The sequence below is a fragment of the Falco cherrug genome, chromosome 5 (genome assembly GCF_023634085.1).
Source record: "Falco cherrug isolate bFalChe1 chromosome 5, bFalChe1.pri, whole genome shotgun sequence".
In the NCBI taxonomy this organism is placed as follows: domain Eukaryota; kingdom Metazoa; phylum Chordata; class Aves; order Falconiformes; family Falconidae; genus Falco; species Falco cherrug.
Window position 1 is genome coordinate 41,587,453 of NC_073701.1, and position 22,535 is coordinate 41,609,987.

General features: G+C 39.6%; 1 protein-coding gene across 1 annotated transcript; it reads right to left on the bottom strand.

Moving 5' to 3' along the window:
- Window positions 1–2,435: 2,435 nt before the first annotated feature.
- MGAT4C (MGAT4 family member C) lies at window positions 2,436–10,286 on the bottom strand. The gene is made up of 3 exons (XM_014285881.3): window positions 10,137–10,286; window positions 5,463–5,610; window positions 2,436–3,598 (listed from the first exon to the last, which is right to left on the bottom strand). Exons 1-3 carry the CDS (start codon window positions 10,263–10,265, stop codon window positions 2,442–2,444), a joined length of 1,434 nt encoding a protein of 477 aa, XP_014141356.1. The 5' UTR covers window positions 10,266–10,286; the 3' UTR covers window positions 2,436–2,441.
- Between the last annotated feature and the right edge of the window lie 12,249 nt (window positions 10,287–22,535).

The following is a 22,535-nucleotide window of genomic DNA, read 5'->3' on the forward strand; positions in this document are numbered from 1 at the left end:
TTTTGATGTGCTGAGTACAGTAGTTATTTCACTCTTGGTCAGTTCAGGCATTCCTTAAATTTAATCCTTGCCTTCCAGGTTTAACTAAAACCCTTACAAGCAATTAGGTGGTAATCACAGTATTCATGAGATTGACAATACAGTGTTCATCTGTGTCACACTTGATACTCATGGATTTCTTTGTGTGTCTGCTGAGAGAGTCTGGACAATTACTTAGAGGAAAACCCCTCAGATTCTGCTGATTCAAATGTCTGGACAAGGGAAGTGGTTGTCCCCTTCTGCTGGGCACTGGTGAAGCTGCACCTCGAATACTTTGTTCAGTTTTGGGCCCCTCACTTCAATAGGGATGAAGAGGTGCTGGAGCGTGTCCAGACAAGGGCAATGACGCTGGTGAAGGGTCTGGAGCACTGGAGCACAACTGTTATGAGGAGCAGCAAGAACTGGGGTTGTTTATTCTGGACTGGAGGAGGCGGGGGGGGGTGGGGGGTGGGGGCGGGACACGGACGACGACACACCTTATTGCTCTCTACAGCTGCCTGAAAGGAGGTTGTAGCCAGGTGGGGGCAGGTTTCTTCTCCCAGACCACTAGCGATAGGGCAAGAGGAAGTGGCCTCAAATTGCACCAAAGGAGGTTTAGATTGGATATTGGGAAAACCTTCTTCACTGAAAGGGTGGCCAAGCATAGGAACAAGCTGCCCAGGGAGGTGGTACAATCTCCATCCACAGAGGTGTTTAAAGAACTCATGAATGCAGTGTTTAGGGACATGGTTTAGTGGTGGTCTTGGCAGTCCTGGGTCAACGATTGGACTTGAGATCTCAAAGGTCTTTTCCAACCTAAATGATTCTATGATATAGCCATACAGCCTCCCAGTGTGATACACTAAAAGCCCAGGAGCTGACACCAAAGTCATGAGGACTGAGGGAACTTTTCTGCTGGCTACACCCAGGCAAAATAAGCTCACAGGGAATAACCAGAGGCAGTGGGAAAGTGTCTACAAAACTGACATGATTAGAAAACTGAAGAAAAAATAAAAACTAATTTAGAAACATTATTTTAGAAACATTTTTTTTTTTTTTCATTGAATCAGGATTCTTAATTATGCCTGTGCTCTATTGGCTAGAGATCATCCGGAAAAGACTTATGGTTGCATTCACCTCCAATTGATCAGCTTAGTACACTTTACATTTGTATCATACATGAACTGGACAGGTAAATATGGAAGGTACAACAGTCCTTAGAAAGCATGGTATAGTGTAGAGGAATGAAGGCAGTGGTTTGATTGGCATTGATAACATGCAGCTGTGGTCTTGCCTCAGCGGCAGTGGGTTGATTGATATGGACGATGTGCAGCTGTAGCTGTTCCTGTTAAGTGGTTAAATAGCCCTGAGGATTGCAGGAGAAGGGGTTAGATAGGGGAGGAGCAGTGTGGTGTGACCTCTGGAGGAAGGTGATACTGCACAGACAGTAGAATATGACCACCGGTAAAGCCTTGTTGCAGCCTACTAGTTTGTGCTGCAACAGTATAGTATTCAGCTATGTACAAATTTCTCACAGGGAGTTCTGTATATTGTGAAGGAACAGAAAATGTTGAAGCTGCAATCTGTTAAGATGCCTAAGAGAACAGTGCTGCTTTTGAGGTGCTTGGGTTTGATAGCGACATCTGTACTCAAGCAGAATGCTTGCTTACTGTGAGGCATTTTGTTCAAATAAGGAGTGTAAATTAGTCCCCTAAGTAATACAGAATTCAAGTAGTGCTTGTTTTGGTGAAAAGACCCAGGAAAAAGAACAAAGGATATTTGTTGAGACAGAGTAAGTGATGCAATTATCTATTTTTTACATAGTTGTCATGTCAGATTTATAATTTTTACATACATTCCTTTTTTGAACAGAAGCTGCAATGATTAGCCACACTATTTTCTTACAGTGCTCAGAATGAAACTGCCAGTTTCAGAACAGATTTCCTTGTCACAACTGCCTTTAAAAGAAACACATCATCAACTATTGTACAAATGCATACTAACACAGCATTTTAAATTTGTATGTGCGTAAGGTACAATCCAATTTCTTTTCACAAAATATTGGTCATAGCTTTATATCTTTTGGTAATTACAGGATGTTTTGTCTGTTTAGTTAAGAAGATCTTTCTTACAGAGAAATGATAAAAAAGGGGTTCAAGATCTGTAGAGTGGTTTGAGAACTTTTCATTTCTTAGAAAATTCAAAATTTTCAACAAATAAGTGTTTGTATATTGCCTGGCCAAACTAGTAAAAAATAAATTGCTTTGATTGTTTTGTGATTTCCCCAGTTTTCCTGTGTCTCTAGTGAAGAGTTGGAAATGTCATTTTTTTTTTTTTTCTTTTTTTTTTTTTTTCCTGGGGAATGGCACCAGATGGGACCCAGCGGATTGTATGTACTCTGTACATTCTTACGTGGCTTTGCTTTATTGATTTGGTGTTTGAGAAGTCCAGACACTAATGCTCCTAATGATCAGCCATTCTTTTTGACTTTTGGTAACAAGTATTCTCATGCAGTTAATATCAAACAGAACTTTGTGCTCTACATCAGTTATTTCAAAATTCCCATTTTTGAATTCCCCTAGTCTCAAGTAGGTAGTACATTGTCTCCCTTTTTTACTCCCTGCAATCTTTTCTCCTACTTCCAGGGCACCATGATGCAAAATGTCATTTTGCCGGTCTTCAGTTCCAGTGACAACTTTAATTTTACTGATTTTAATGGGTTTTTCAAATACAATTCCATAGAAGTCTCCAGTAGAAGGAGCTTTGCCCCAGAAGTACTCGTCAATGCTGCTGTAAGCCTTGCTTGCCTCATAGTTTTCAAATACATTCATGTTGGTGTGCAAGTTTGCAGGTGGGTTGTCAGGAATATCAAATGATTCCTCTTCAAAATCGTCATCCTTTAGCTTGTTTTCAGCTCCTTTGTAAGATGAGTAGTATCCCATGTGCTGGAACAGAGACGGCTTAAAACGTATCACCTCCTTTTGAGCTAACAGCCCACGAAAGTGGATGAGCAGCCAGTCACAAGGCATTTCCTGGTAGAACATCAACAAAAAATGGGCCAGACGTGGGAGGTCATGGGAATGGTAAAGCTTTCCAATATATCCCAGTTTGGAGAACTCCAAAGTCACCCAGTAGGATCCTTCTCGTGAGGTAATTACTTTCTTAACAGCAGTCAAAAAATTCTTTGAGCAACGAACATCATCTTCCAGCATCACATAATAGTCAGAAAGATTGGCACAAAAGTTAAGAAGGAAAGCATAATCTACATTTTGCTTGGATCGAAACTTCACACGGTCCTCTGGGTCATTGTAATTCCTCTTGAGGCCATCCAGTACAGGATAATACCCCTCAGGGACGTGAATAACCATTAATCTGCCCGCAATTATGTGATGTGCAAATTTCTGTGAAATATCCTGGACCATCCCTTCACACCAGGCTGAGTCAAAATCTGCCAGCTGCACTACCACTGCAATTTCTTTGAGTTCCTCATAACTTGACTGCTCAAATATGGACTTGATGGTCTCAAGCAAGTAGTTTCCCTTTTTCCGTTTCACAGAGGATAGCCCAATTGTAAGATACCCTGTACAAAAGACAATTCAAACAAAACCTGAGTATCTGATTTTGGAAACCATTTTGCCACCAAGCTGTCCTCCAGAGCTGTGATTGTATTACATAAACCTTTTGAATGGTGAAGATGCAAAATTTGGTATGTGCATTTAAGCTACATGCATCAAAGGGCATTTATTGCCTTTTCATGAAAGAATCATATGGTGAGCAAATACACATATAGACACTGTTGCATTAAACATTCACTTGTTAACTGCAAGGAATGGCATGTAGTAGACAAAAGCCAAATCAATATACACGTATATGCCTGGCAGCGGAAACCACATAGACAACGACAAGGCTGTAAAATCTGCTGAAAGAAAGGGGATTATGAGATATGATTCACACAATATTTTTAAAGCAAGGAACTATGAAATGCAGCACAAAAATGTGAGCTATAGATTAATTGCCAAACTTTCATCATTTTAAGCACTCTGCACTAGTTACACTTACAATTAACTTTATAGTTTTATGAATGTGTGGCTAATTTTTTCTGCATGTTCATTTTTAACTGAATTTGTCCAATTTTTCCATGCTGATAGTTCTTCTAACCCTTTTTCAGGACTCACTGAGCATTTTACAGGGAATTCCCTCTTGCAAGATGTAATTTAGATATTCTTTCAAAGTAGAAAAGAACTTACTACTGCATACCTGTGCTTGTATAAATAATTTTTATGGCTGTTACATCTTTCTAGAGAGATATGCGTATGAATTATAAGGGAAGAATTTTCATCTCTGCTGTTTTGGAGTCACTGCCATTGCGTTTTTACCAGCAGTCCAAATCATTTTTTTCAGATATTTGCTAATTTATTTCCATTTTTCTAACTCCATTTCTAAAAAAATTAAGACTATAGTTGGCAGTGCCTACTTTAGTTGAACCTACCCCAACTTTCTTGAAATATTGTAGTTTGTAAAAGGCTGCTCTGATAAAGTGGTTCAGAGTTTCCCTCAAGGCTTAAGTCTGCTGAAAATGCAGTTGTACAGTGAAGTACAACCCCCAGAAGCCATTTATGCTGCCTACAGAGCCCCAAATTTCTCATCTCTAATTTGAAAAAACTTTATAGCTTTCTATAAAGATCAACAACTCACAGACGATTTTATTTAACTTCTGTGCTTAGACTTCTGAGCCTTGTTTATGTTTGTGAAATGATTGATTTGGAACCCAAAGGACACCTGTCTAAAAGTTAGGTATGGCCATATTTCACTTCAAGATGAAAGTCTTGAACCCTGCCTGAAGTCAGAATAACTAGATAGTCCATTTACAGATGGCTGCAAGAAGAATCCTCCTTTACTATCCCAATAACAGCACAATTCACCTCCCTCAATATTACAGTAAGGGAACAAGGACATCCATCCACAGCTGCTGGACTGGCAGAACATGGGACCTGCAGGGTGTTATCTACATGATCCCAAGCATACCTTAGATTGGATTTACTGGTTATGCAGACAGAGGCTGCCAGTATGATCTCGGAGGGTGGTTACAGAGTACCACCAGCATGTACCTTGTTCCTGCTTTCTAAATCATCTCCCTGTGGCCTGGAGGGAGATCCACAAAAATATGTTCTCACAACACAGACCATCCAGGAGCTGCCTGCAGGATGGCTACAAGTCAGGCATTTGGTCAGAAGATTGCCAGGCTGTGGGGCAGTCACTTCTAGGGCTGAACTAGCAGCTGCCTGGGAACTACCTGTGGAGAGAGAGAGAACTGTCCCACTAAGTCTCTGAGATTGTCACTGCTTAACTCAGCCCCTCTTGCCTAGAAACACTACAGGGACTATATGGATTCCACCAATTTTTAAATTACCTCATTTCATAACATTCAGATTGCAGTTACTTACTTTTCCTTGGCAAAGGCGTGCCAGCTAGGTAGCGATAGGAAATGTTTATAGATCCTGAGAAATTAGACAAATCTTTAAAATTGTGAACATAGCGCTCTGGGTTGAGCTGGTGCGTGGCTGTTTCTCTGATTAATTGCTTGTCCCCTTCCTATTAGTGAGAAGAAAAGAAGAATAGGAGAGGGAGAGAGACAAAGAGAAACACATTTATGAATGCCAACTAGAGAGGAAACATGGACAGGCAGGTTTCCAAGAATAACAGTTCTCAGTGTCAGCTTTCATGAAAGCATGTAGATGTCAACCCGCTTTTTTAAAAAACACATTATTGAGTATCATACATTTTTGGTTACAGAAAATCTACCATAACCCTTCAGATTACGGTAATAGGAAAAAGAAAAAAAAAATTTGGACAAAAAATCTGAAAAGGTTGCAAAAACTAAATGATTCCAAAAATGCTGTGGTATTCAAAATAGGGATAAGAAAGCATCAGTCAGCAACAGATGAGATAATTTTCATAGATGAAGAAGTGGGGGAGATTTTTGGAAAATGTTTTCAGTGATTGAAAAAAACACCAAAACTTTTGCAAAAGACGGACAAAACTAGACCCTGGCATCTGGTTCATTTTGCCATTTTTCTGAGTAGCTCCGACTCAGGTTTGTGATAAGAAGAAATGCATGTGAACATCCAGACAGGCAAAGCTTTCTCTGGATTTGGTGAACACTGTCTGATGGTATAGAAAAAAGAGGAAATTTATCACCATGCCTCCTCTTCCTGCCTCCTTCTCCTGTCTTTTTCTTACAAGAAGCTTCCCTAGCTGTAGTAAAATCACAGAAGGGAAGGAGCAGCTTCATCTGCAGTTCCCTATCTATAAGCTCAGTTTGGTCTCAGGGAAAATCTATTCCTTAGCCCTTCAGAAAAGGGGAAATATCTTACAGATTGTAGTGTCGTGAGACTGAATTTAAAGGTAGGAATGCTTATTTAATTTACATGGCTTGATTCTAGTCTGATGACAGACCAGTGTATGAATGAGTTCATTTCTTCTGCTATATACAGTATGCTAATGCACTAAAAACTTCCTCATCTGTCATTAAATGGGAACATTGTGCAGTGATAGCATTGCGGCTAACAAGAGCAACCACAGAAACAGCACTTATTTAATGTATAAATATTCAAAAATGTGTCAAAGATATATTTTACAGCACAACGAAATATTTCTGTAAACCGATGCTAGGCTCATTTTAAGGTTGTTATTTTTCTTTCATAGAAGTAGTAGATGATCCACTTCTGAGCTTAGTAAAGTTCTTTGGTGGACATCCATGGGCATCTACGTGCACTGTTACGCTCTCTTGATTTACGCTTTCTTGATTGGCAGCGTCTCTCCAGTAATTTCTTTCTAGTGCTGCCATGCTACTTTGCATTTGCTAGTAAGTTACAAGAGCAAGGGTTATGTTGATCAGATTCCAGATTAAAATGTAACTCAGTGGGCTAGGAATAGAATGCATCCCATAAAAACTGTCAAATGAAGAAAAAAAAAAAAAAAAAAAAAAAAAAAGCTGGTCCAAAACCTTTCTTTTTTTAAAACCAGCCTTTCTTTAATGTCAAAACATCATGTGTCATTGGTTCCAGAATGGAGTACCAAAATTCTTTATTTCATAAGAAGGTTTTGGAATGGAAACCCATTCTTCTGAGGTTCTTCTACATAAAAAATTTTGAAATGTTTAGAGAATATCAGGACAAAATGTTTTGATTTTAGCAAGCCAAATATTTAAACGGGCCACAAAAATTTTCCTTTTCTATTTTCCCCCCTTTAAGAAATCCCTTTTGAAATCCCTTTTGTGGCTAACAATCCTTTTATTTTTTTTTAATTAATATTGTTGGTTTCATTCCTTTGTTGAATGAAAAGCAAAACTGAAATATGGATTTTTTTAAAAAAATTACATCTGGTTCTTCTATACCTGACTACTATGTAAAGTCCAGTGAAGCTGAAGATCCTGATTAGCTCTCTTTAGTCATCTTATTTAATTTTTTAATGACAGTTCTGACTTTCTTCTGTCAGCTAACCTCTAACTTACATTCCAGTGTTTGCTGGAGCTTGGGAGGTTCTTGTGAGTGCCATGGGATGAGGTGCCAGAAGTTCTCCATTCTTTCTAGAGACACTCTGCTCTGCTAAGGATGCTGTGTCATCTACACTAGTACTATCATTTTCTCAGTGCCCGTTATAGTGATCAGTGTTCACAGAATAGTGCAGAAGGCATGCTTCACTTACAGTTCACTTGCAACTCAGAATATGTATAAAAAAGTCACTGTCTATATTGCAATATCCGGTTACATTAATTCAGTATGTCTTCAAAATATTTGATCCAACATTGTTCACATGCTGCATCCAAAACACCTTAAACTGCTCAGCTGACACACATGCATCAGCACTGTATAGCCCCTATCAAACATACTTAAGCAATTTTCCCAGGTAGGTCCTTACTTTCCATTTCCACAGCAAATGCTCTACAGAAAACAGTGAAGGGATTGTCTAGATATGTGAGAGTCTCTGAGTGACAAGGAAAAGTTCTTGTTTCTCTTCAGATTTGCCACCATGAATTTCAGTTTGATATTCTGGCATCCTGAAAAAGGCCACTTATTTCATCTTGCATTTGGTGAAAGTGATAACAGCCCTGCATCCATCCCCTTGCACAGCCTGCTGCCCGAAACTGGGAAGAGAAATTCAGGGTCAGTTGCCTGCAGGAGACTTGTTACAAATAGAAAGTCAAGAGGGCCTTTGGGGCTCTGAGGACTTTCAGGTTCCCATTCCCTGAGGGGAACTGGTTAGCCTGCTGTCCTTGAAAGCTATTCACAAGTGTATCTCTCCTCACCACCATTGAAACTGCTCATCTTTTACCTCAGCAGAAAAAACACACCAGACTAGTTAACAGAGCAGTCAGACATGGTCAGGAAAGTTGAAAATAAAAATAAGTAAGTAAATAAAATGTCAACAGCCTAACACATTTGAAAAACACCCAATGGACCATAAAGGTAGCAAGGGATCTGGGAGAACTGTCAGGAAACTTGGCTGGGAGCTACATGAATGCAAATATGCCAGAACTGTGATGAAGAGAAGCAATGAAAGAGTGAATGTCTAAAAAAAAGGGGGGAAAAGAGCAAATTAAGAATAAGATATGGTGCTGGGGAGCTGGGAAATAGGACAGGAAAAGATTTCAAAAACAAACCAAGAGGAACACTATTAGTGGTGACAATAAAAGCACTTTCAGAAACATTTGGGGGACTTTGAAGCCATTAGTGAGTGGAGAAGCATCATCTGGGAAAATACCACTGGAAAAAAAGCCCACAATAAGGCAGGTAAAATCTGATCGCAACCAAGAAATGATGAATAAATAAAACATAGTGAAAAACCTTAGTGCAAGTACTGTTAGAGTAATCAATATATCTGTAATGGAGTAACATGCTAGAAACGTGGGTTATCTTTTCCACAGTTTAAAAAGTACTAGCATAGTCTTAATAATATTGTAAATATTTACTATATTGTTACAAGTAATAAGTAAACTATTTTAAATTACAATCACTAGCAAGTTATCTATGGTTCTCATAAATTAATGTAAGGATTTTACTGTTTGTGTATTGCACTTTTTTTCATACTATGATGTTTCTTTTCAGATCTGAGACCAGACTTCACCTTTCAGAGTATTGGAAAGCCCATACTGTCACTGTCCACATTCGATGGATCAGACAAAGGGTGGCACAGAGAATCAGATAGCCACTCAGTAGTTCAAGATCAAGAAAGAGGACAGTGTAATCATATCACAATGTTATTATAAATTCATTTTAATCATTTTACTATTTGCAAGCTCCAGTTATTAAGCTACCATGTTCTTTTCCTGGGCCCAGTCCAACTTCTGATTAATGTCTTCAGGGCTTACTTGACATTCAGCATTGGGACACCCACAGCTCACATATAAACTGTAGAGTTATGTTACCTTGTCGGTAGCTCACTTGTTGAAATTCCTAACACAAACCTCTCCATAAATCTTTTTCACAATCATAAACTTACGCTAGATATCATTTATGCCTAATTGTTAACGCTGTAGCAATGAACCCACCACTCAAATCTGAGGTACAGAAAGTGAGAAAACCACAAAATTAAAGCACTGAAAAGAAATTGTTTGTGCAAGGAGCTTAAAATGTGTGAAATTAGTGTACATTCTCTTCTGTAATTGTATTTCTATAATACTGCTTAGTATGGTATGCACAGGTGAGATTTGCAGTGTGAACTGAAAAAGGAGCTCCTAGCTCATGTGAGTATTCAGATGTAGGCAATTTTCAACATTAAAATTGAGGGAAATCCAGAAGTATGGAAAATACAGGGGGTGTTTTGACTCAAACAAATACACCTGATGAAGACATCTCCAATGTTTTGCTACATTCGTTATCTCCCATACTTCAAACGAACAGTGACATATTTACTTCTGTGACAAGGACTGTTAGGGTCCTTTTATTCCTGTGTGCAGTATGTATTAATAAGATGGTTTCATCATTAAGGACACGTTTTGAGGATACTGTTAATGGTACACTCAGGGAAAATTGCAGGAATTATGAACTTTACTGCTGAACTAGGGGGGTGTCCTGTTCTGTTGTTCCAGGATCATGTCTTCCGTCTAAGACACTTACCAAAACATAACCATCTTCAATGTACAAGTTCATGAACAGCAAGCAAATGACAAGGACTCCTAAGAATGACACTGCTGATCGTTTCCGCAAGCATCTCATTTTATCAAAATATTTCAAGCTGTGTCTCATATGAAGAAAGGCATACAGTAGTGTCACCTATGAAAGAAAACCACAGCATTACAAGAACTGCCCATCTGATAAACATAATAGTATACCATCTTACCTTCAGATGTATCAAATCCCTTCAAACACGCATAGACTATAACATTTAAGGTGGAATTAATTCCAGTTAATCATTTTCATCTTCAAGTTTAATAACAATTTTCACAATAATTTAAGCTGCTTTTTTGTTGTTGGGGGTTTTGTTTGTTTGTTTGTTTGTTTTTGTCAGTACAGAAAAAAAGTACACTTTGTCCTACCCATTTTAGGCTGGAATTATGATGTCACTGTGGCAGGAGTGCATCAGCAGTTCAGTTTCCCATGTATAATTGTCAGATCCCAACAATGGCAAGAGATGAGTTGTGTGTTGTTTCTCTGTTTACCTGTGTTTCCTTCCAAAGACAGCTCAGGCCAACAGGCAAGGAAGATGCTATTGCATGACTCAGTATTGTTGCCAGTAGGAGAGCTCTGGATTACCAGAACTGCAATGCACAAATGAGGTACCTTCCCTGCAGTGAGAAGGCAGTAGCAAGACTGTGCTACATCCCTTAGCCTTAGATCTCTGTGTGTGCTAGGATAGGAAATCTCTCACTGGATGTGTCATTTTCTCCAGAAGAAGAAAGGTGGAGATCTACCTTAGACCAGACATGTCTAAGCAGTGTATTGGGAAGCCCCTACTGCCCCAGTTAGATGAATCAGATGAAGAAGGGTAGCATAGAAGATCAGAGAGCCACTCAGTAGTTCAATTCAGGATCAAGAAAGGGGACTGTCTAGTCACATCAGAATGTTACATACCCAGTTTAGTCATCTTGCTGTTTAAAACAAGATGAATGTTGTTCTTGGCTACCAAATCATAAGCATTGACCTGTGCAGGACTACAAGTGTTTCAATAAGATCTGACCACAAACTACAGAAACAGAGTCCAGATAAGATGCCCATGCTATGAGGTATTCTTAACTAAAAAGTAGATTATAAGCTTGTTATTTATGTTCTCACTTGTTAAAGTATAAATGTATTTTGGCTATTGTCTATAACAATGTCTGATTTTTCTTTCAAATTTAATATATAGAAGTCATGTACAAATGGAGAGTTTAAAGCTAGCCTATATGAAGTAATAAAGAGCACTGCATGTGCAGGGGTTAAACCGTGCATTTAAATACCTTCAGTTTTGAAAGTTATGAACATCTAAACTGATACAAAATAGGCCAGATTAGGATTTCTGTATAAAATTCGTCATGCCATATAGAATTTTTTCTGGCCTAATAACAAAAATCCTTCCAAGTCCAAAATTCAATCTATATTTGCTTTACCAAACTGATTAAATATATCTAACAGTACAAAATATGAGCCCATTAGTCTCTAGAGAACAGGGAGGTAAATACATCAGGTATTAGGAACACAAAAGGTTTTTTTTTATTTGTGTTAAAAACTGCAAGGTTTTGTCTGTATAGATTCAAGATGAACTGCAGTAAATGGACACCAGTTGCGTACAGAATGATTTTAAAACCACTGTGTTGAGAATAAGAAAAAACTCATGCCATACAAAGAAAAGAAAAAGAATTAATAATAATAATAATAAAATATAATGATAATAATAATAATAATAATAATGATAATAATAATAATATATTTCTGTCCCTATTTATTTGAGGGTGGGCAGAAGTGCAGTGGGCTGATTATGCTTAAGCTGAAAAAGCCCAGTGTAGCTATTTTTTAAGTTACAGCATAATTTCCTTTTTCTTAATATCTGATGAAAACAAACATCAGGAAAGAGTTGTCAGGGCCATGAATTTCCAAACTCTTGTCCCCCAGCCTGGGACAGCACAGTGGTTGCTGTGTGTCCATGAATTCCAGCAGGCTGTTGTGGAAATGAAGGATTGCCCCTGTTTTAGCAAAGAGTATGTTACACACAGAGTTTGGGTTTCGTTTTATCTGGGTGGTTTTTTGCTTCCCTACCCCCAACCCCACCCCACCCCTTTATTTTCCCCTGTTTTTCTCCCAGTATCTACTGATTTTCAAAGCAATACACTCTTTTAAAAAACTTATCAGAGGATTACTGGCTGGATTAAATACTGACACTTCTCAGATAACAGCACGAACTAGCCTGACTGTTGCAAATCCAAGCAGTCTGGGTCACAGTGCTTGCAGCCACTGGCAGCTTCAGCTGTAGGGGTGCACGACAGTTGCGCATATTGAATTTTTTCTTTGGAAAACTTGTGAATAAATAAATGTTTTTTCAGTCACAGGATGACTGTATGTGCCATATTTGCTGATGGGACCGTGGTATTACACCGTTCCCTTGTCTTTGCTCTGAGCAGCCTGACTGAAGTCCTTAAGGGTGAGGAAGAGGATTTACAGCTATATTTGCTGGTCTTATGATATTAGTTTTTCCCCATTGCAGCTTCCATTAGATCGTTACTATGTGGGGTTAGGAATAACAGTTGAGGGAATTAGGCAGGTGACACTGGAGGCACGTAGGACTGTCACTGCTGAAGCTGATGTACAGAAAGAGAAGAGCCCGGTACGGCCACCGCGCGGAGGAAGGCGCGGTTCTTGCGTTGGTTTCACACGGAGTTACTGACAACATTCCTGTTTTACAAATAGCGTCCGTGACACAGTTTAAAGCAAAACACCATTCCAGTGGGGTTTCTTTGTTCATAAGACCTGTTGGTAGGTTCGTATCAAGTGAGGGCATGGACAGGCAGGACTGCCCAGCCCGGGTGCCCCCGTCACGGACCCCGCGCCGCGGAGGCGGCACTGGCGCACGGTGAGCACCAGGTGGCGCTGCGGACGCGCACTTGCCACCGCCAACCTGCTCCCAAACCTATTCCCTCCAACCAGCTTGTCTGAAGGTGGTATTTAACGTAATTATACTGTAAGCCTTTAGCTAAAACCGAGCACAGGCCGATACATATATGCATACAGAGTTCCCTACATCTTCCTAGAACTGCTGCTTCCTGCGGCTCCGTTTCCAAACTGTAACATTGCATTGCAGAACACCATGCAAGTGAATTTTGGAAGGAAAAGAAGGTAAATTTTACCTTTCTTGCAGATGATGTTGGTCACCTTTTGAAAAATAGGCTCAGAACTTCCCACAGTGAGACCCCTGATATTCTTTAAGATCATTTGAGCAAAATATTTCCCATTACTCAAAACTAAGACTTCGCTATTGAAAGAAAGCCTGCCACTCATAGTTCAATTCTGAAGTCACAGCTTAGCTTCAAGATTTTATGCCTTCCTTATTCATGGGCAATTAAGTAGCTATCAGGATGGTATAAATGCAATTTGTTTCATAAAGCTGGAAATAAGCAGTTAAATGTAAGAATTAATAAACACGCATGAATTATGGATCTTCCTTTATAAATGAGATGTATTTTTTTCCTCAGTCTCTTCAGAGAGAACTCTTGAGACCCCAGATCCCTATGCACATGTGTGTTCCTATTACATACACATGTGCAGTTTTACATAGTAATATGAAACTATAATTCTTTTGACTTTCTAAAATGTTACAGCAATGAAAAGACAGTGAGCTAAAAAAATATGCAATGACATACCTTTACAGAGTGAAGAAGCTGTTCTTTATAGGATCTGCAAAGGTGTGAAAGCTGTGTAAAGGCCAAGACTGATTTTCACATGATACTGTGATGTTTTCTCTTGCAGAATTTTCAACACAGAAGAATTTTACAAATTGTTTTAAAAAACAAATCCCAAGTGTCTTTCCTGTAAGAATCTGTTCTCAATAAGCCAAGTCATTAAAACCAAAAAATGAAGTTAAAATATTTAAATCTAAAGCTGTTAAATTTTTTAAACATATTTCAACTTTGATGTCAATATAGCTGTTCCCAAAAGGAAAAAAAATGAGACAAAGCAAGTTTATTTTCTTGTTTTCCTCTTGTCAGAAGAAAAGATTTTTTTTTGCCAGCCCTGCAATAATCTCTCCAGACCACATATGTGCACACTTACTGTGGTAAACCATTTCATATTCAATCCACTCTAATTCTTCATCACTTTCTGACAATACTAGGGATTTGTGCTTTGTCCTGCTTTCAGAGATTGTTGTTTACTTTCCTGATCTCTTTCCTCCTCAAACAGACACACGAAAAGGCTCTGTTGTGTTCCTTCACCCTTAAGTATGCCAACTTAAGTTAATGACTTAGCCTTATCTAACCAATACAGTGAGTCTGCTTGTATATACAGATGCACAGAGATGGAGCAACAAGGTCATCTTTGTATTATATTTTAGTCTGCTTGAGTGCTGTGCCTCAGCAGCTCAAGAAAAGTTGCTTATTTGCAGAGGAACTGATGGCTGTCAGAAGTGGCAACTGCATTACTTTTATACTATAATATTTCCAAATCAGGCACGTAGCTTTACCTGTTACTGCAGAGTGTGTATTCCAGGAGGTACAGTAGAGCAGATCCATTACCACATTTATTATATGAACAAAATCCATAGATAACACACGAAAACCCATGACTGGATTATTAAGCCCCTTGTGAACTTTATTGCAGTCCCTGATTTCACTAAGACACTTAGAAGCAAGTACTTAATTCCTCAGCCTTGTGACATACCATTCCACCATTGTGTAAATGAATTGCTTTACTTGCAGTTCTTAATGCTTGTCCAGTTTGTTTTTCAGGTTTTCTTTTTGGAAGGCTGCACATGATGCCTCAAGGATTGTGGTCAGCCCTCTTTACAAAGTGGCAAAGGAAACACTTTCAAGAAAAAAAAAAAGGAGAAAAAAAAGAAAAAAGAAAAGGAAATGTTTTACATGGTTATTACTAGATTTTGTAGGTACCATGTTCTTCTCATACAAGATGAAAAAAACAAACCCTAGGTTGTGATATACGTTTGAGCTTTGGTTGGTAATGAACTGGAGAATTATAACGGATAGGCTATTCCATGGGGTTCAGATAGACTCCCAGCAAGATTCACTGTCTGTCTTACTGAAAGCCTGAAAGAACATATAAAATGTTTAAGGCTGACAGGCAGGATGTTTGCTGTCACTGGCAGCAGAGAAGTGAAAACTGGTCTGAGGGAAAGGAAGGTTTGACTCAGAATGAGGCTAACAAATCCAGAGGGTAGAGCTCAGGTTTTAAACTGGCCATAAGTACATTTTTTGGACAGCTTACCATTGTGTAGCTCCACATGCTCAAAACAAATGGTTTAAAGATTATCATGTCTTCTGGAATTTATATTCTAGGTACAGGAGATTAAAAAAGAGGGATATAAGTAGGCAGATTACTCAAAATTAACATTGAGAAAAGGATGAGCAAAATTAGTGGATTTTAAAACAGGATTTGAAAGGCATATTGGTCCTTGATCCACAGGAAGTGAGAGATTGTTTCAAACATTGACGTAGCATACAGATATATGCAGACCCCAACAGTTTGGGAACAGGCATGAGAATGCTTTAGCTGAGGCAAGTTACCAAACAATACAGAAAAGTAAAGAGCTTAAATCTGATGGGGGTATTGGAGGATGAAGTGTCTTTCCTGTCTGACAGCTTCAGAGTGACATAAAAATGGAGCCACAAAACTTACTTTGGCCATAGTGCTCTGAGCAAAATGTAATGGCTTTCTTCTGGCATGGAGGAGTCAAGTCTAATCAAGGGGAAGAGATGACTAAGAAGTGTGAAGATGTATTGACTTAGACAGTGAAGCACTATCTAATCCATCACTGGATGGATGGCTGTGTATACCACTGGATATATTTTATCAAGTAAGTTGTAGTGTAAAAGATGGGGTTTAGAAAAATGATATAGACAATGAGTTAATGGCATGTGGAAAAAGCCTGGAAGGCAAGAAAAAAATGACAAAGAAATTTGAAATAGTCCTGAAGTTCTGCTCCACAGATAGAAAGAAGAGGGGAAAATAAAACAGCATGGATGCAAAGAGGGAAAAGACAGCTCACTGTAACATTCAGAGAATGTGAGATTAGAAGCTTTTAGAGATACAGGAGTGGGGGGTTTAGGCTGCATCAGAACTACAGGCAGAAATCTTTGAGCATTGAAAATAGCACTGGGCACTGTTCAGAGGAAAGAATTTCTAGGAAAATGAGGATAAAGACTGAGTTAAATAGATATTTAGTAGATTTTATCCATTGACTCATCAATAAATGAAAGGAAGACATGGATACAAGCACTGATAGATTTAACAGGAAGCTAAAACTTTTATGGTCAATTATCATACAGTACATGTCTATAGGATGTGAGTACAGGGACTACCACATACTACATGCTGTCAGGCAAACCAAATTCCTTGAGTCTATTAGGCACCAAACTGAATAAAATAGAGGGACATTCTGATCTGAAGACACCCCTACAGATCTCAGTCCCTTCAGACAAAGCACAAACTATATGAGCTAAACTTTCAGCAAAACTTATTCAGTGAGCTAACTTTTGCCTCAAGGTCCCACAGTCTCTTACCAGAAGTTTATAGCTAAGAGCTTGTCCTTTGCCATCATCAAGTACCCTGGACATCATTGTTGTAATGGAATTGCACAGAGATGTAGACAAACTTATTTTTGTGGTGAAAAAACAAACTGTTGTAAATGTTTGACTGCAGCCAATTAGGCTTAATGGACAAAGTTCATCTGACACTGGCTAAATTTGGTCATGGTTTTCTCTACAGCATGTCCTGTAGCCTCATCTAACAGAAAGGTGAGTAATCTTTTCACAGAACTGCAGAATCACAGAATGGTTGAGGTTGAAAAGGACCTCTGGAAGTCATCGGGTCCAACCCTGCTGTTCAAGCAGAGTCAACTGGACCCAGCTGCCCAGGACTGTGTCCCGATGGCTTTTGAGTATATCCAAGGAAGGAGATCCACAACAGCTCTGGGCAGCCTGTGCCAGTGCTCTGTCACCCTCACAGAAAAAAAGTGTTGCCTGATGTTCAGATGGAACCTCCCGTGTTTCAGTTTGTGCCCATTGCCTCTGTCTGCTCCTGTCACTGAGCACCGCTGAAAAGAGCTTGGCTCTGTCTTCTTTGCACCCTCCCTTCAGGTATAATCTTATGTATACTGATAAGATTCCCCTTGAGCCTTCTCTTCTCCAAGCTGAACAGCCGCATCTCTCTCAGCCTTTCCTCATATGAGAGATGCTTCAGGCCCTTCATGATCCTTGTGGCCTTCACTGGACTCTCTCCAATATGTCCACGTCTCTTGTACCGGGGAGGACAGAACCGAATACAGCACTCTATGTGTGGCCTCACCCATGCTGAGTAGGGAAGGATCACCACCCTTGACCTGGGCTTTGTCTAATGGAGCCCAGCATCCCATTTGCATTTGTGTGACCTGGCATAGGCATGATGCAAGAACAACCACAAAGCCATGGATGAAATGCAAAGAGTAGATTTATCTTGGTTACCTTGCCAACTGGAGGATCCTGAAGTACCACCTGGGCAGAGGCACACAAGAAGGGACACAGGCACCATGGAGCTCAGTCTGTGTTAGAGGATCACCAAACCTGCTCTTTTCACCTGTATATCAGGGATTTACACAGCTGTAGTTTACCATTGTGCTTTGATCTTTCCCACATCAGGGCATGAATCTCAAGCACATCTGATAAGATGTCTCTATCACAGGCCTATGTTATCTAAACACAGATGTTCTGCTTGTCAAATACACAAGGCTAAACAACAGTTAGTATGATGTATGTGTTTTTCAACACCCTAGCTGCAAGTCACTTGGGCGTGTTTACAATCTTCCTTGCCAAACTTCTCCCGTTTTCACACAGCCTTCTTTGTTGCAAGGGCACATTGCTGGCTTTTCTTCAACTTCATGTCCACCATGATCACAAGGTCCTTTTCTGCTAAACTGCTTTCAGGTTGGGTGGCCCCCAGTAAATATTGTTGCATGGGGTTGTTATTGGTGCAGGACTTTGACTTCCCCTTGTTGACATTCATGAGGTTTCTGTCAGATGTTTTCTCCAGCCTGTTGAAGTCCCTTTGGATTACAGCACAACGCTGTGGCATATCAGCCACTCCTTCCAGTTTTGTGTCATCTGCAATCATTCAGTCATTTGTAAAGCTGATGTGGAGGGGAAAAAAAAAAAAAAAAAGAAAAAAAAGAGAGAGCCTCCCTGCAGTTGCATATGTGTGTGACCAATGTAGGCCGGTTGTTTGATGTAATCTTAACCCAAAAGGTGATGGTGGTCACTGAACTGTGATAATCCTTCTCCATCCTCTTCTCACTTCACAGTGTTCGTGGCTTGTCAGGTGGCATTACCAGAGGTCCACAACCCTGAGAGGTTTTATATCATGAGGAATGAGTAACATTTTTTGTGATAAATATGCACTTCTGGAGGGATACTCTGTGTAGTATGTAATGGACCTATGTCAGGTATTGAAAGGTGTTATAACATGGCATCCTTACATATGGTTTCACAAAGTTTACATAATAATGTGCATTTGGAGTATCTGCCAAGATCAAAAAGCAGTGGATTTCTATTGGATTACTTCCAAATAACTTTTTTCTGGTTTTCGGTTGGGGGTTTTTTTGTTTGTTTGTTTGTTTTTTTACAAAAGGCATTGCTGGGTCCTTTACCTTCTAGTTAGACTAGGTTTAACTATCTCAGAAAAGGAAAAAGTCCATATAGAAAGGTGGCTAACTGTTATAGAGCAACTCAAACTCATGAGATTCTGTCATATGATTGATTATTTGCACAAAGCCATGTACATCTGTGAAGTTCATGGTACCCCTGGGAAATAATGTAAAATAGATTAGGAGATTAAATGTGAGAAAATTGGTTTTCACTGGCCAAATTACTAATCTTTTTCTAAGATAAGTGTTTCATTAAGACTTGCCACTGAGCACTCAGCAGTTCAGCAGTTTCCTGATCAATAAAATAACTCATTCTATAGGCTTAGAAAACTATGTATGGGGGTGTGGGACCAACAATTGGCTTATTCTCAAAAAAACCAAACCCAAACCACAACAAACTTTAGTAAGTTTTGATGAATAAGCATCTATTAAAAAAAACAAACCCAATTCTTTATAAGATGCTACATTTGATGCTGGTTGGGGGTTTTTTTTGTTTGTTTTTTTTTGTGGTGAACTTTATATATTGTCACACACAAAACACAGTGCTATGATAATTTCTTTTCAGTAGAAGCAATACAGTGTGGACAAGATACATCCAAAATTTGTTATATTCAGCTCTGATTCTGAAGCCAGATTTCCTGGCAGAAACTCAACTAATATTTCTGAATCTCATATTAATGGATTCACATACTGGTAGCCTTGATTGCATTTATTTGTTTTTTGACAAGAAAGAATCACAGAATCACAGAACACTCAGGGTTGGAAGGGACCTCTGGAGATCATCTAGTCCAGCCCCTGCTAGAGCAGGTTCACCTGCAGCACGTTGCACAGGATTGCATCCAGGTGTGTGTGGAACGTCTCCAGAGAAGGAAACTCCACAACCTCTCTGGGCAGCCTGTCCCAGTGCTCTGTCACCCTCCAAGTAAAGGAGTTCTTCCTCATATTCAGAAGGAGCTTCTTGTGGTGCAGTTTGTGCCCATTGCCCTTTGTCCTGTTGCTGGGCACCACTGAAAAGAGCCTGGCCCCATCTCCTTGACACTCGCCCTTAAGATATTTGTAGTCATTGATAAGATCCCCTCTCAGTCTTCTCCAGGCTAAACAGGCCCAGGTCTCTCAGCCTTTCCTCATAAGGGAGATCCTCCAGTCCCTTCATCATCATTGTAGCCCTCTGCTGGACCCTCTGCATTAGTTCCCCATCACCCTTGAACTGGGGAACCCAGCACTGGACACAAGACTCCAGATGAGGCCTCACAAGGGCAGAGCAGAGGGGGAGCACAAACTCCCTCGACCTGCTGGCCACACTTCTCCTAATGCACCTCAGGACCCCATTGGCCTCCTTGGCCACCAGGGCACACTGCTGGCTCATGGTCAGCTTGGTGTCCACCAGAACACACAGGTCCTTCTCCCCAGAGTTGCCTTCCAGCTGGTCAACCCCTAGCCATTCACGGTACAGGTTCACAGGATTATTCTTCCCTAGATGCAGGACCTTACATTTGCTTTTGTTAATCTTCAGGCTTCACATCCCCAACTAGTCCTTTGTGAGCACAAGGTCCAGCAGCACACCTTGCCTCATTTGTTTCTCCACCACCTGTGTCAAAAAGTTATCATCAATGCTCTGCAGGAACCTCCTGGACTGTGTGTGTCTAGCTGTGTCATCTTTCCAGCAGGTATCAGGGTGGTTGAAGTCCCCCTGTGAGAATCAGGGCCTGTGATCATAAGGCTACCTCCAACTGTCTGTAGGAGGCCTTGTTGTCTTCCTCTTTCTGATCAGGCCTGTAATAAACACCCACAACAGTGTCAGCCATGTTGGCCTACCCCTTGATCTTTACCCATAAGCTCTCATCTTGTTCTGCATCCACCCCTAGAGAGAATGAAAATTCTTTTTGCAGTTCAGTGGATTTTACTATTTATGGGCTAGTCTAGCCTTGATCTATGACATTAATTGATGTCGATTATATAACTAATGGAGGTAGCTTTAGAGTTACCATAAAATCTGCTACACGTTATCTTGCACTATAATGCAGTTAGGTCATGCAACCCAAGCAGGATCTGTAGTGGGAGGCTTTAATACCTGCTGTCGCAAGTATCATTACTGCTTCTGCGTTCTAAGTTAATGCTAGACTGGAGATCTTTAAATAAATGCTTCACAGAAAGGAAGCAGCCCAGGTACACCAGCAGCTTTCAATTGCCATGATGATGATTTCAACCTTAATCATCAGATTTCCTTTAGACTTCATAAAAGTGGCTCTAGGCAGAGTGGAAAGAGACCTCGGGTGAATAGCTGCATGTTGAGTTAAAGGCATTTCAGATCTGTGAAGGTGAGTAGCATGGGATCTCTGTGAGCACCCGGACTTATCTAAAGCTGCTTTCAGTGAGCAGGGCTATGCTACCCTATATATCTCTGTGACCTGTCAAGTAAAACTAGTTCAATTTGGATAGGGAACACCTCTCCAAAGCCTGCATACTTCTGCATGCATCTACCTGTGGAAATTGCTGCTACCCAGTGAGCAGCTGGAGCGTCATTTCATTAAACTGATGCACCATTATTCAAAGGAATAGTAGGAAAGGAGTAGGGATTGCTACCTCTGTCTTGTAGCAGATTAGTTTCCAATTTTTTTTAGGAGATGCCTGTCTAATTCTTCTTAAAGCTTCAGTTTATCTGTTTACTACCATTATGTTTGATGGCATCACTCAGGTTTTGCCAGAGACAGTTTTGTAACCTAAGCAAAACACTCCCCCCCACCACCTTCCCCGCCGCCCCCCCCCCCCCCCCCAAGAAATCCTAAAGAAAAAACATCAACAAAATGTCTGGATGATATGGCCATCCTGTCAGGTGTGGTAAATAGACCTTCTTATCCTTAGCATATGACAAACATGATAATCGATAAAGGCTTAAATGACCTTTTCCATTATTCTGTATGTCAGTTATTATAAATAAACTTAAGCCATGGCAATAAAATACCATTAGATATCAAAGTTTCTAATGGCAAAAAAAATCTTTTTGAATTTTCTGTTTTTTTCCAAAGAAATAGTTAAATAAACAAAGCTTGGTATCAGGGAATGAATTAAAAAATATCTTTGATGATTTACTTTGAGTGTTTTAAGGTAAACTTCCAACCCACTTTTCCTCTGAAGAAACTGTAAAATATTGCTTCAGATTAATGACAGACGACTTTCATTTTTTTGTGTCTTAAATCACATCAATGTCATAAAGATATGGTTAATAAGTAAAACTTATTTCAGTTGAATACAATACACGGGCAGGAAGGAAATTTCCTCAATATGGTAAAGAATAAGTTTGATAAATCTGAATGTAGACTTTCATCATCTGTTTTTCTCAGTTTTACAGTGCTATTAACTATAGTACAGTTTGGGGAGGAAAGAGAATTTAAGAGTTTTGGGAAAAAGAAGTACAGTAAAAGAGCTCCTCACTAAAATTTTACATTTCTTTGCAAGTAAAGTTCAAACGAGACCGATTGCTAGTTTACACTTTTAGTTGGTCCTGTATACTAGAAATAAAGTGAACAATTTTTACTGAGAAAAGAATCAACCAAAATATCCACAATATCTTAAATAAAGTAAAAATGCAAGTAATAGATATACAATCTCTATGGCAGGTTAGAAAATAATTTGATTTTGTTTTCCATTTTATATCCATTCTTAGCTTTGCCCCTTTGTAGGTACACTAACTCTCCTATTTT

Excerpts from the sequence above, each read along its gene's own strand:
- MGAT4C (XM_014285881.3), bottom strand. The coding sequence starts at position 10,265 with ATGAGACACAGCTTGAAATATTTTGATAAAATGAGATGCTTGCGGAAA. Across the intron at positions 5,611-10,136 it reads TTGAAGATGGTTATGTTTTG|GAAGGGGACAAGCAATTAAT; the intron begins GTAAGTGTCTTA and ends TCTCACTAATAG. Across the intron at positions 3,599-5,462 it reads CACGCCTTTGCCAAGGAAAA|GGTATCTTACAATTGGGCTA; the intron begins GTAAGTAACTGC and ends TCTTTTGTACAG.